This window comes from Cryptotermes secundus, unplaced genomic scaffold (assembly GCF_002891405.2).
Source record: "Cryptotermes secundus unplaced genomic scaffold, Csec_1.0 scaffold621, whole genome shotgun sequence".
Classification (NCBI taxonomy): domain Eukaryota; kingdom Metazoa; phylum Arthropoda; class Insecta; order Blattodea; family Kalotermitidae; genus Cryptotermes; species Cryptotermes secundus.
Genome location: NW_019727103.1, coordinates 782,543 through 797,788, shown reverse-complemented (window position 1 = coordinate 797,788; position 15,246 = coordinate 782,543). Strand labels below are relative to the sequence as shown.

Sequence of the window (15,246 nt, the reverse complement as noted above, 5' to 3'; positions counted from 1 at the left end):
AAGTCCAAGGCCCTCTGAGACATTTCACGACAAAATTATTTTTTTACAGTGAGGAGTTGTTAGTCGCTCACCCAACCCCTAAGCTGGAGGACCACCCCTTGTCGGCTATCCATGAATGCTTGTTCAATATATTCGCACCTACCATACATATCTGGAAGCTATCCTCCATTTGCAACCTGAGGACGCACCATGCCATGGTGACAAGGGTCCCTATAACAATGGGCGATACTCAGAGGATGACAGAGGAAACACTTGAAGGGAAAAGACAGGAATAAAGGCAACTAGAACCACAACAATCACCAACTCAGAAGCAGCAAGCAAAAGAAAAGGAGCAGAAACAACTGCAATAATGACATCCAGAATCATTCTGGGTGTGGCATCTTGGACTGGGAGAAACAACAGATTTACAATGGGCAAAGTAACTTTTCTTTCACACATTAGATCTTAGAATACTGAACAGTTACATTTTTCCTCCTCTGCACAGAGAAGAAGTTCATCCATACCTAGGTAAGAACATGCCTCATGTGCAGAGGCCAGTGAATGTTGCTATCAGTCAGCAGATTGGGTACAAGTGGCTAAAAATGAATGTGGCATCCTGTATGCTCAACTTGTGGGGTTACAAAGAAAGGTGTGTAATCATAACATAGCAGGTTGCTTCATGTGTGGACAAATACTGCTTTTGATCCACCACACAAGGGCACACACAGTTAGTGTGTGTGTGTAAAAAGGATCCCCAATCAAAACGGGGAACTTCTGATTGTGAATGAAGTAAAAGAAATGTTGCAATTTGTTATTATTCTAAGTAACAAGAAAAAACAGGTTAACAACATCTAAAGCACACATTCTCTGCTTTACTTAGATTAAAATGCCATCTATTTCGTGAATTAAACATTCTTCTCATGAAATATTTGTTTTTTCTTGCATCTTGCATTAAAATTTGAAGTCATCTTGAAGAACTTCATACAGCTAGCACCACTACACATCAGATGTTGCAATGCAAGCTGGTAGTGCTACTAGCCAAATTAAGGTCCAATGTTTAATGGTTCAGGTAAAATAAGAAGTTTGAAAAACATACAAAACATGGAGTAAAACTCTGTTACTGTGCATTTATGCCTCTGTGTGTGTGTGTGTGTGTGTGTGTGCGCGCATGGCATTTTGGAAAGAAGCTGGAATAACAATTTGCCAACTTATTGCATAAGATGAAGCATGTATTGAAAAAAAAAATACTCTCTTCACAGATTCATTTACAAGATCTCATACCCTCTAAATCATGGATTTATTCTCATAAAAATGGGCCCTTTCACAGGAGGAATTATTTTAAAGTATCATAAGGTCACTGAAAATCAAACATTACTGTTCAAGAACTTGGGCATCCAATTATCAAATCTGGAACATATACATTGTATATAGAAAAATACTTAAATTTTCACTCTTACGCAGCCTTGTTCACTGACACACTTCAAATAATTAGTATGTATAGCTTTACTGTATACTATTACAGGGCTCAAAAGTATAGAATCTACTCAAATCCACTTGTGTCAGAAAGGTCTACCCCTCTAATGAAAGCATGTGATACATTACCCACAGATACATGGCTAGATGTTGCAAATCCCATCCTTGAGTGTTCAGTACGTCTCTGATTACTGCATGCTGGTCTGCTTCTACCCCTTGCTATAAACACATAACACAGGTACAGACTGTCACACTACAAGTGCATACCAACACTACGCTACTTACAGATCATGCATGCATCTGCCAAACAACCATGTACAACATGTCAGTATATAGTGAAACCCAGATATGATTTCAAAGGCAATGTCACACAACACAGTGTCATTTAAATATCATATTATCCAAAGCATACGATGCATTTCTGTTCAAGAAAAATGCTGCCTAAAATCTGCATGTCTTGCAGTCTGCGAATACAGATTTGCCACATAAAGTTTCCCTTCTAAAATACTAGTCAAATTACATTCCAGTGCATCTTACAATTGGGAAAATATGGTACATCTTTTGTGTTTATAAATGTAAGGGACATTTTCTCAAGAAAGCTCATTTCCATAATTTTCTAATTACAAAATTCTGTGTAATACCAGTACAACAATGAAACTACAACCTAAGTTAAGATAAAACTGCTCGTGGTTAATCTCCATGCCATGTAAGTGTAGATGGGCAAAGCAGTCAGGCTGCAAATATTCCTAACCTCACTACTACATGAACGTAAGCCATCAGCTTCATGTTCCAGTTGTTCTACCCACAGCGAAGAAATAAACCAGTAGTAAAGTTGGATATATGGCTGAGACGGGAGGGTCCCATGAGAAGATGAACTTCTGAACAACATTCAACTTACAAATATACAGCCATTTATGGAGCTACTATAATAAACTGCATTTTACTGATGCAAAACCTCTAGATATATGTAAACAAGCAGCTCCTTGTTCCAACCATTCTGTTGTACACCCAGGGAACTAAAACCCAATGTTAAAGCTAGACATGAGGCTAGGAGGGCCCTATGAGTGTGGCTACTGTGGAAAAAAGCAAAATCTGTGCCAGTCACAGACAAGAGCCAATCCCTGTAAGGAGCTAAAATCATTCACTGGGTCTTACTGTATTGTAAACCTCTTAAAATGTTCATTTTGAAAACTGAAATAAAACATGGAACATTACACTTTGGCAGCCTAATATTTATTATATGGTATGCCAAAAATTAAAGTAATTACAACAGAACTCATCAGATAATACAGGGTCTCTAACACAGAGTAAGCTCATTTTGCAATTGTTCTCTGCATTACTCATTGGTTCCCAAACCCACACCACACCATGTTTCAATTTCTCACAAGAAACACTTAAATTGACCATCACACAAACTCAAAATTCACATACGCACTCACAAATTTTCTGTTATTGCACTTTTTGTCTTCAATTAGGGTTCTGAGAAATAAGTTTAAGAGAATTAATTCATGCATGAGATTTTCCTATTAAAACCCTCTAGAAAACAGACAAAATGGATGTAATTACTGGCAAACAAAACACACTGTATGAAATACTAGATTTTTATACATATTTACTTATTTATACTGCCAATAAACAAGTACTCAACTAATGTTGTACATTACACCTCATTCTAAATCAAGTATATGCAATTATTTATATTGCAACCTATGAATCTTAGTAGGACTGACTGTATTACACTCATTATTGATTAAAATGTACAATTAGGCAGCATCTTTCCTATTAATTACCATCTGAATTCAGCCTACTTTGAATGACTTCCCATTGTGATCTACTTATTCCTTAATGAATTTGACTATATATATAAACCATAATGTGAATATTTATTGCAACGGGTCAAACTTTTTTTTTTATTTTATATTTATGCTTATTTAATGATGATGCCAATAGCTCACAAGACACAGTGCTGATACGATTAGTAAATAATGCACTGGAAAGGATATGGAAGAAATCCGCTGTGAAATAATGAGATACCATCAGAGCAGATTCAAAATGGGTAACTCCCGAATACAAGTCAGTGAGAATTACTACTTCAGCAAACTTAACTGGCCACCTCTGTTGTAATTCTAGATGCTGTTATAGGTTAATCTTATATATCTTTTCTGTGCTGTGTTTAACCTGATACAATAGGCCAATCTTACATTTATTACAGTTTGGTTAACCTTTGTTATAATTCAATTAAAAGTGTTGTTATAGATAAATCTCATAAATTAACAATGTTTATCAGTGATTAAAATTGGTTGTAATTCAGATTTACGTACATTTAAAAGTCACCTTTCAGACAAATGTTAAATTCTTGTCTGAGGTTAAGTGGTTCAAACAAAAAGTGTAGAATTGAAAGGATTCTGACGATGGTGTATACTGTACTTCTTTTGGCTTATTTTGGACTTCACCCATCGTCTGGTATGTAAAAGACAAAAAAGACAAAAAACCACGACGTTTCGGAGACTGGATCTGTCTCCGTCTTCAGGTGGATAGGGAAGGATAAACCTACTCAGTTGGGCCCCTTAGAAAGAGCTAGTCTCAATCACTGGAGGTGATTGGTCCAGTGATTGAGACTAGCTCTTTCTAAGGGGCCCAACTGAGTAGGTTTATCCTTCCCTATCCACCTGAAGACGGAGACAGATCCAGTCTCCGAAACATCGTGGTTTTCTGTCTTTTTGTCCTTTTGTCTTTTACATACCAGACGATGGGTGAAGTCCAAAATAAGCCAAAAGAAAAAAGTGTAGAAGTTAACTGAATATACATTTTATGTGAAACACACTTTTCTATAAAACAGAATATTGGTCAACTTTAAAAATACAGGAATTACTTCAAAGCTGAATTTCAAATTATATGTACATATGTTACAGTGCACATACACACTTTCATATTTTCCTTCAAATAAGATTTTATGCTTCTCTCAATAAAACTAATGAGAAGTCATATCCATCTACCAGTATGTCTCAACTGCCAAGCCTATCTGGATAAAAACTGGTTCTGAAAAGCCAAACAAAAAGGTAAAAGCTATCCCTGCATCAGGCCATGGAGGCTCAATGGGTTGCGAGATGTCAAGGCTCCCACATTTTCTAGACAGCTGACTCACAGTTAGGTTGTCAGCTTTACATGTTCACTGCCATTTACCCCCAGAAAGATTTTTGTTAGAGGCTGAGTGAACCCGTGTTATTGTGCGACGGGAAGCATCAAGTCAAACGAAAAATCTGATGACCTCATACAAAATCCAACCCATGACCTTCTGGCTGGTAGCATAGTGCCTCAAAATTCTGAAATATCCACTGCAAGCTTTCCCCAAAAGCTGAAAAACCCTTCAGCACCCAAAGCAGCCCAGTTCCTCAAGCAGAAACCACAAATTACAAAATACAGGTCAGTCTGATGTCAAATTTCCATGCAGATCTGATATTTTAGCAGCTCCATCAATGGCCTCATTGCCCAGCATACCAGTACACAAAGAAAGAACCATGGCTTTCCTTGTCCTTCAGAACCTCGATAATGAGAACAAGGTCCTGTGTGCACACATGAAGAAGTTAGGAAATCTGTGCTGAGAAAACAACAACAGTCAATGCTGATGTCAAAAAGGGGGGGGGGGTAAAGGTATCCCTGTAACAGGCCGTGGAGCCCATAGAGTTGTGAGATGTTGAGGCTCCCACATTTTCTAGACAATCACCTCATACATGGAAGTGAGGTTGTCAGCCTTCCGCGACAGCGGCCCTTTACCCCCTGGAATATTCCTGGTACTCATTTCTGTTAAAGGCTGAGTCAACCCCCGGGCCATAGTGCAGCTGGAAGGATTAGGTAAATTGAAAAAATTCACCTCATCGGGATTCAATCCCACGACCTTCCAACTTGTACCACAGTGCCTCCTAGGTCACCAGATTTAACCTCATTGGATTTTTTCTTGTGTGATTATGTGAAGAACACTGTCTACCAGGTGAAGATCAATGACCTTCAACACCTGAAAGCACACATAAGGGACACTGTGGCTACCGTAACATCGAACATCCTTCAGGCAACGTGGAATGAGATCAAATTTTGTCTGGATATTTGTAGTAGGACCAAGGGAGCACACTCTGAAATTTACTGAAAAAAGTTATATACTCAGAAAAAAGCTTTGATAGATTCCCTTTGTAATGGTGTAAACCATAAATGTGTATAAGAAATGCTTTCTGAGATATAATTATTTTACTTTAGGTACATTTCAACCGGATACCCTGCATACACGGCTGGGCTACCAGTATTTATGAGACTAGTCCTTTTAAGATTGAGACTACTACAGGAAAAGTGAAAAGATACAAACTGCGAAGCACTAACCAAACCGAAACAAGCTGGGGGTGAAACATTACATTCCGAGATCTATATACCTGTTAATTATTTTTGGTACAGGGAAGAACTGCTACAGCAGTAAGCCAATCATGGTAGCCACACAGTCTTAGGCATGAAATGTCTTTGTACATTTGAACACTGGGATCGTGGGTTCGAATCCCACTCAAGGCATGGACGTTTGTCTGCACTTATTCTGTGTTTATGTTGTCCTGTGTAGATAGTGGCCTTGCGGTGGGCTGATCCCTTGTCCAAGGAGTCCTACTGACCGTCTAAGAAACTGAAGTGAAACAAAGTGTTTCATGGATGCCATATGCTCCATGTGGGAGCTACAGGAACAAAGACAGACAGATATCTATAGCAGTGAAAATAACTTACTACTCTACATATTTAGAACCATGATCCAACTTACTGCAGTATCAGGGGCATATAACAAGTATCAACTACGTATAGAATTTTATACAGCATTCTTCCCCCAAGGTTAACACTACATATAGACAGAAGTACTGATCATCAGGGTGGATTCTGGTGAATGTATCTTATACAGATCATATATTCTGAATTTGTCACACCCGAAAAAAAAAACCAGAACTGACTTCATCCGAAGGTGTACTGTCAAGTACAAATGACACTTCATTCTGGGGCACAAGACACCTTTCTGTTTCAATGGTTGCAGTCTGAACCTTTAATAGCAATATTTATTTCAACTCATTATTAGGTCGTTATGACAAAACAGTATACAACAGGCATGTGAAAGTCTTGCATTTTTTAAATCAAATCAAGGAAAATATTTCCTAACCTTGATCTGAACATTAATTTTCCATTCCCAAACTTTCAGATAACTGCTTTCCATTAGTATAATAATCATGCTAAAAGGGATCTGTATCCTATTTACTTGAATGGAAAACGAGCTTTTCCCTGGTTTAAAGGTCGCCAAACTCAGGGCCACCATCATCACAAATTTGGATATTATAAGTAGGTCGAACACTTTTGACCCTGTCAAGCTTTCAGTGTGTTCACAGCACAGTTTGTAGTATTATGCCATGGCTGTAGCAAGTGAGAAAGAAGTTACAGGGCCAGAAGCCATGAGCTGCCATAAAGTTGCTACAAGTACAATGAATGAAATATTAGTTTCATGTAACGCCATTACTCAGCGATAGGCTGAAGTACACCTCAAGAAGGGTGTGTACAAAGACATGCAGGAGCAGGGTTTCTTTGCAGTGAAGTTCTTCACTTTGCAAGAAGTAACCATCACCATTCACAGCTATGCAAGGGAAATGCCAGTGCATTTTGACATTCCATCCAATAACACCATTGATGATGTATGCGCAAAATCTATTGCCATAAAAATATCAGGCAATGAAAAGGTGTGACTGACTGTTGACAGAGTGGGCAGGCAGCACAAAACTACCACCATGTGTAATACTGAACTGAAAAACTTTGCTTAAGATGAAGCCACCTGTGGGACTAATATCATACGTCTAAGGTATGATGAATAAATAAAAAAAATGTGGGACTGGATATAAGTTGTCTGGAATCAGAGACCCAAAGTACTGTTGCAAAAACCAAGGAATGTTTGTGCTGGATGCATTTTAGGATCATTAACGCTGGAGGTCTGATCTGTTTCATTTAATGAACACTGACATTGTGGTCATACCTGCAGGGATGAGTCCCTAACTACATATCAGTAAATAATTTCTTTAAAGATAATTTCAACCAACTGTATGCCAAGTGGATCTTGACAGGGGATCAAGCTGACACCACTGTAACAATAAAGAGGACCAATGCAGAACTGCTCTGCTAGTGGATCAAGAGCACGCCAACCGATTTCTCCAAAAACGATAGTAACAGGAATAATAATAATAATAATAATAATACACAGAAGGGAGGATGAGGAAGGCATGGGGAATGCTGGCCAATGAGGACCAATGTAGAACTGCTCTGCCAGCTGATCAAGAGCACGCCAACCGATTTCTCCAAAAACGACAGTAACAGGAATAATAATAATAATAATAATACACAGAAGGCATGGCATGGGGAATGCTGGCAGTGAACATGAATGTTAATGTAAGGGAATCAGAAATGTGAAGAATGGAAGCTAAGACATAACAGGAATGGCGAACACGGTAAGAGTTGCAAAGCTGAATAAAGCCTTGTTACTTCAAGGACAAAATTAAATCAACAGATTTCACATTCAATATGTTTTGAAATATTTATTTCCTTTCACATGGGTGTGGTAAAAGGTGAAGTTGTTCCTGTGCTTAATTAAGCCATTGCTAGGTAACACCCACAATAGAACAGCATTATGCAATAAGGAATGGATCAGTAAACATGCCTTGCTGAAAAATGTGTTTTCTATTCAGTCAGTGTAAAGTGGTTATAAAGAAGCAGTTGGTTGGAAGTCCAGCTCTTCCCATAGATTTAGGTCCCTCCAAGGCTGATCTCATGTTGAATGGATGTAATATCCTCTTTGTCAACCATGTAAAATATCTTGGGGTAATGTTGGATAAGAGGATTACATGAAGACTGCATACAGAAATGCCTGAAGCAAAGACCTTCAGAAGAGTTTAGGCACCAACATTAAAATAACCCTCCACAAGGCACTGACCACATCAGTAATGGAAACTGAGAATTGGCAGCAGCCATCTACCTCTTAAAACTGCACTGTCTGTAAAACAAGGTTCTGTGCGCCACTGGAAATTTTTTGTGGTGCACACTGGCCCACAATTTGCGCACAGCTTTCAACTTTCCGTATGCATATGAATATATAATAAAACTGTACACGCAACAAGCAGATGTCACATAAAATCATGAGAATGAACATGTTTGTGGTATAGAATAAGGTGAAGCCAGACACAGAAAATATAAGAGGCTTAAAATTGACGGTGGTCAAGCGTATGACAGTTCAAGTGACTAAGCTGCTGTTGTAGCATTAGATGCATAAGATAGGCATGTTCTGCTCTGCAAAACCTCTACTGACAGAGGATTTCTGAACAGTGCAAAAGGGAAGAATTTTCAATAACATGCTATATGTGAGATATGTACACTTGAAGAAGGGCCAAGCATATTCATAAGAGAAAAATCCATCTTCTCATCAGAGAGGATGTTAAATAGGGGCTATTACAACAAGGGTTTGACTCAAAAAAATCTCTGGTCATGGGTCTCAAGAGGTTTGATGCCAAGACAAACTAACTAGTGGTAAATCACCAATCGCAAAATAACTCTGACAGTCCAGTTCAGTTGAGTGAAGTGATGTGAAGCAGCTGGTTGGCGAGTGGGAGAGCTCAGTTGTCAGCTGTAAGACAGCCTGTGAAGGGAAGACTAGGAGGACAGTGCGAAATGGCCCCCAGCCTGGGACTCAGTTAGTTGAGCTGTCAGTTGACTAAGAGTTCTGCCATTTTATGCATACAGTGGCCGTCTTGTAGTGCACTCAGTTCTGCACTGTCAGCTGTGACAAAAGTACCTGAGCAAGGGAAGCTTAAGAATCTCCCTTGTTACATGGCGTTGCCAGGAAACCGCTTATGGAAACTAACAGACTGAGGACACTAGTCTGTGTCAGTGATCTGTAGTTTCAAGCGCTGTATACAAGTGGTCAATAAATCCAAGATCCAATCCAAACCTCCCATATAATTTCAGCCATCTTTAAGGGATTCGACTACAGTAACACCACCAGTTTTACATAGAAACTGACTCACAAAGGCCAGTCCTTAATGCTAGCAATTTTATGTCATTCCTATTTCTCAGCTTGGATCACTCTATTTATTTTTTCATTCTAATGAGGAAGCTGCAACATTTTAAGACGTTTGTTTATTTGAAGAATTAAAATGTTGACTTTAATTTTTATTTTTATTAAATTACTAAAACAATTCATAAGAAATATGTTTAAATATTATTAAAACTTCCTAATCCAATCACTTGCACATATGGTGTTTTTTAAAAAAAAAAAAAGCAGTTTCTTGCAATTGGAATGGAGTAAGCAAGAAATGCCAACTGTATCACTTGCTTGACATCTGTATCACATGCCTCATTCCTTTGCAAGAAATTAAAACCTGCAAACTTTTTGATCAAGCGTCATGTTTAAAGGTAGAAATGCCACATTCATTCCCCATCACTGGAATAAATAACACAGATAACTAACACATATGCAAAACTGTTTTACTGGAAGGGTCAGGTGGTTGTGCAAATAAATACATTTAACAGCACAGAAATGACAGGCTGCTTTCAAACAGGCTATTGCTATTACGGAAACTGTGGACACTACATCTAGCAATACATATACTTACTGGATACAGCAGACTTCACACAAATTGCTACATTAATTTGATGTGCACTGTACAAAGCAGAGCTAGAGAAGTACTGTTACCATTCCTCATGTGGCTTTCACAAAGTACTAAATTTTGAACTTCAAAATGCTGCTGTCAGTGATAAAGGAACTTTCACTGACTCATCCATTTTACAAATACCTCACCCTTCTGGTTTCTGTCACCCTGAGTTACTCTACACCCACCAGTTCTGCAAACTACAGTCCCAAACATACCCATCTATGGTCAAAAAGCACAGTACTATAATCATACTAAATGAGTATCACTACATACAGTACAGTAATTGCACTGTAGTAACTGTTATCTATATATACTGTCAACCACTGATCACCATTATATGTAACATACCTGTTAATTTTTCATGTCAATACCCAAGCACACAATGCACCTAGCACAACCACAACTTTCACCTAGTTTCTTAGAACTGTATTCTTAAAATATTAACTTTTTAAACCGGAAGAGATATAAAATGCTTATTAAATATTACAAGAAACACTTGAGAGAATGGCACCACTTGGAATACCTAGAGTTGGTGGGAGGATATTAAAATTTAACTTAACAGGATATGAAGGTGTGTACCGAATTCATGTGATCCTAGATAAGGGCCAGTGGCAGGCTTTTGTGAACACTCTAATACAAGATGATATCCGAAAGTTCCCAGACTAGGTCAAAAAAGAACAGCCGGCATAATTTACTCAATTTTGGCTGCCATCTCCTTCAAAATAGTCTCCTTGGGAAAGTATACAGTATCATTTTTTCCATGCTTCAAAAGCATGGTGGAAGTCATTTTCCTTAATTTTCTTGAGTACTGTTTGTGATTTCCTTTGAATGTCAAACACTGTTTCAAAACGTCCCTTCAGTTTCATTTTCAATTTGGGAAACAAAGTGAAATCACAGGGGGCTATGTCCAGTGAGTAGGGAGGACAAGGAATGATAACTGTTGTTGTTGTTACTCATAAACTCTGTGATTTTCAGGGACACATGGGTGGGTGTGTTGTCCTGATGAAGGAACAAACTTCGCAACAATGCGGCACATGTGCAAATTTTCTGTTAAGATCTCCTGGCAAACTCCATAACAGATTCCAATGGTGTCTGCGAGCCAATGGATTATTCGGTGACGGTCTTCATGAATGAGTTCTCATTTTTTTCAAGAATTTTCTGTTGTTTTTCTAGTGCCTGGTCTCCCTGAACGTTCATCATCTTCAACTGCTTGGTCACCCTGAAGGTTCGTCGTCTTCAACTAACACTTGACTGATCTTGAAACGTGAATGCCATTTGAACACCGCTGTCCGGCTTAAAGAATGTTCTCCAAAAGTCTCAAGAAATATTTCAAGGGCTTCAGTAGTAGATTTACTGAGCTTAACACAAAACTTCTAGCCACGTTGCTCGATTTTGCCATCCATTGCAGACAAAACACAAAGTCAAAAATGCACTCGTGTAAAAACAATGTGTGTTCACAGCGTGGTGTCACATCCCAGACCAATGCATCAGGCTTGCAGAAGTGTGACCTTAGCCTATCCTCATCTTCTTTCACCGAGGCAGATATAAAAATAACATTCTGGGAACTTTCTGATAGTACCTACTAAACTTCTGGGTTCCAGAAAGGGCAGGAAACTTCTTGATCACATGAGCTACTATTAGCTTTCAAAGAAGAACCGTGCTTCATTGAGTTAGTTAGTTCAAAGAGAAACCTAGAGAATTTTTATGTGTGAATGGCTAGTCATTACTTTTAAATTTCTGTGTGCGTACTCACATGCATGCAAACACAAAGTGTTTTGAAAATTTGCACCTAAGGATGGATTCCATGCTGTGTTTCCTTATGGGATGCTTAGTTTACACTGTGAAGCTTTAGATGAAGGTTATTAGAAGGTATTCCCATGTACCCTGAGAACTTGACACTACCTTGACAAGGATTATATATGAAAGAAAACCTAACCCTTGTAGGATAGGAAAGAATAAAATTTATACACAAATGCCTTTCCTATGTAAATGCAACCCCCCCCCCACCTTTTACCAAGTTTAAGCTATGGCATCAACAAGAATATCAGCTGCTCTGTGTGACATGTATAACTGGCACTGATTGTGAGTTCAACAGATTCTCACTCAGGGACAATAACATCTATGACAAGACTCTCGGAGATAAAATTGTAAATGATCACAGTCAACAAAATAATGATAATGCTCATAACCTTGTTTGAAAACATGAAAATTACAGTGGTTAAAAAAAAAATTTCATGACCAGACTAGTCCTCACAGTACAGTGAAACTTGTATGTGAAATTGTAGGCATTATGACTGTTCTACCACAAAGTACTTGTCAAAACATTTGTTGAAAAGATGGATTTGCTGAAGAGTTACATCAGTGTAACAATTTCCAAAGCGATAAAATTTTACGGTATGGAAACCAAAAACAGAGACACTCAAGCTGCTATGGGTTTTTGCATTCTTCTGGCCATCATTCAAAACCCATTCTTACTTCAGCACAAAAACGTTATTTACAAACCAGGTTTCAGAAATGTTATAACAAAAATGCAAGTTCAAACATAAATGTAAACTTCTGTATTTCTAGACTTTTTATTTCTATTTAGATTTTTTCCTTAGGCTCTTCTTCTAAGACCTCCATATGGGACATTTCACCTCCAACTAATGCAAAGGACAAGAATATGTGGATCCAATCACCCATACATCTTCATGGAACAGTGCTTAATTAGCTAAGCACAGCGGCAGCAACTTTTAATACAAAAATGGAGCGGGATAGCTTAGTCAGTGTATGGAAAATTATGGACCGAATGGAGAGAGCTCAATCCCTGGCACGAGGAAGATGATTTTTCCTTATTCCACACTAATCCATAGCATCCAGCCCACCCAGCCTCCTATGAAATAGGTACTGGGGGATCTTTCCCTGTGGGTAAAGCAGCAGGGACATGAAGCTGACAACTCACGTACATCTAGTGCTGAGGTCAAGAATGGTGAACCTATACCTCCACTCCCCCTTATGTCTTAATGGCGTGGTGTTTAATTAACCAAAGGGACAACTTTATAAACGATACTGGAAAGGGCATACTCCATAATGTAGTATACTGAATTCTCAAAGTGTTCTTCCCACTTTATTAAGCTTACTTCTGGCTGGATTTTAATTACAATTTGGTAAAACAAAATATATTAGATAAATGAGCAAAATTCACACTTCAGTTGCTCGCGTCCGTGACATTCTTTAAGTCATACGTGTCCCCTGGATAGTGCAAAATGAGCAACAAACCTGGCAAAGCTTCCCAAAAGAAAAGTGCAAACTTCTTCAAGATGCAACAAAGCAAGAACTTGAGTGCTCTCTATTGGGAAGCGAGAAGCAAAATAGGCTAAATGATCCCAAATGCAGCCACTGGAAACCAACCTACCAGAACATGATTATGCATAGTACTCAATACAACAAAATCTGCAAAAGTTTTTCTTCCTGATGAATATAAAAATAAAAATGGTCAACTAACAAAATGTTGAATGTAAAAAAAGGGGGGGGGGGGATTGAGGCTTTACAATACCGTGACATGCTAGCCAAAAACCTGAATAGCGGATAAAAGTAGAGGTGGTCACTCCTAGGCAGTGGCAAGGCAAACACGTTTCCACACCAACAGATACTGACACAAAGACAGAGGAGGGTGTAGTGTTTTCTACGCAGTCTGCGGCAAGGATATAAAGGAGGACCAGGAGTAGCAACAGTCAGTCAGTCAGTCAGTCAGTCAGTCAGTCAGTCAGTCAGTCAGTCAGCAAGTCATGTACTGTAAGTGAGCAGTGTCAGTTCATGGTTGGTCATAAGGAATCTCCATTGTTAGCAGCCACTACATAGCAACAACTAGTTACAATATAATAACAAACAAAGGACTTTGTGTATGTGTGTGTGTGTGTGTGTGGGCGCACGCCTGCTTGAGTGCATTGTATGGATTAATGAGACTGTAAGATCTAAAAGTTTATGACAATGGTGCATTAGTACAAATATTATATTTCTGGACACTATCCATCATCTTGTCTTTATCTAAACACCATCCTGTTTACTTTTCAAAACACAATGTTTTAGAGACTATATTCTGTCTCCGTCTTTGGGTAAAACCTACTCAGTTTGGCCCAATCAATAGAGCTAGTCCCTGTCTCCAGACTGGCAATATGGAGTTGAGATTCATAACACACTTGCCTCCTCCTGTTCAGTACTTCCCAGACTCGCTGCAACACCTGAATAAAGTGACAGGTTATGAACTGAATGGTGAGGACTGGAGCTATTTCTCTTTGCTACTGTGTCAAGTACAGTATGCGCCAAAAATACAGTACTCAAATGAAAATACATCCTGTTGATACCACTGTTTATTCATGTGAAGACCCTGTGCACGACAGAACCTTCTCAAATCCTGAAGAAATGGTTCGATCACCATGTCCCAGGGGCCTAATATACCACATGCTGAGATGTCACAAGATATCGTCACACATGTACTATGTAGCGGTTTCTGGATAATAACATCTTTCCGCTCAAAACCAAGGAAGCGAGTTGTCTGGCGACCACTTCTGTATGAGCGGAAATAATACTCAACTATGAATACTTTTTACTCTGTCGAGAGACCCATTTCCAACAACTGCACAACCCAACTTCCTTTTCACTACTGGGAACACATGAAACTGGAGTTATGCCCCGTTGACAAACATACATGCACGTTCAAGATACATGAGTTTCAGTACTGAATATTTTGGCGCATATTGTACTACAGAGTACACCCATTCTACTTCACAAGTACTTTGAACTTAGAGGTGGCTTATCACCCACACTCATTTAGAACTAAGGTTATGAATAACTAACAGAAAGGTCCTGTTATTCTGTCTTACCATCAGGCTAAATTGCTATTAAGGCAAACATAAACTAGGTACAAAGATCAAAGATTTCTATTTCACAAAAGATTTACTATGGTGAACCTTGAAATTATACAGGTTTTTGGTGTTTGTTGCCAAAAGCATACATGAATCTTTGAATCTTATCTTTTTTTCTATTCCTTCCACAACCTACATTACATTTTAGAAAGAACTTTATGTGGTTAAAGAAATGTCTTTCTTAATTTAAG

General features: G+C 38.6%; 1 protein-coding gene across 7 annotated transcripts in view; it reads right to left on the bottom strand.

Moving 5' to 3' along the window:
* Window positions 1–15,246, bottom strand: part of LOC111864453 (chromodomain-helicase-DNA-binding protein 7) — a 144,088-nt gene that overhangs the window by 38,986 nt on the left and 89,856 nt on the right. For 6 of the 7 annotated variants that reach the window (XM_023851703.2, XM_023851702.2, XM_023851709.2 and 3 more), the window contains one exon: window positions 1,582–1,671. The exons of the other annotated variant lie outside the window; for it this stretch is intronic. In XM_023851703.2, the coding sequence (XP_023707471.1) occupies window positions 1,582–1,671 (90 nt within the window). The remainder of the gene's footprint in view (window positions 1–1,581; window positions 1,672–15,246) is intronic. 7 annotated transcript variants of the gene reach the window in all.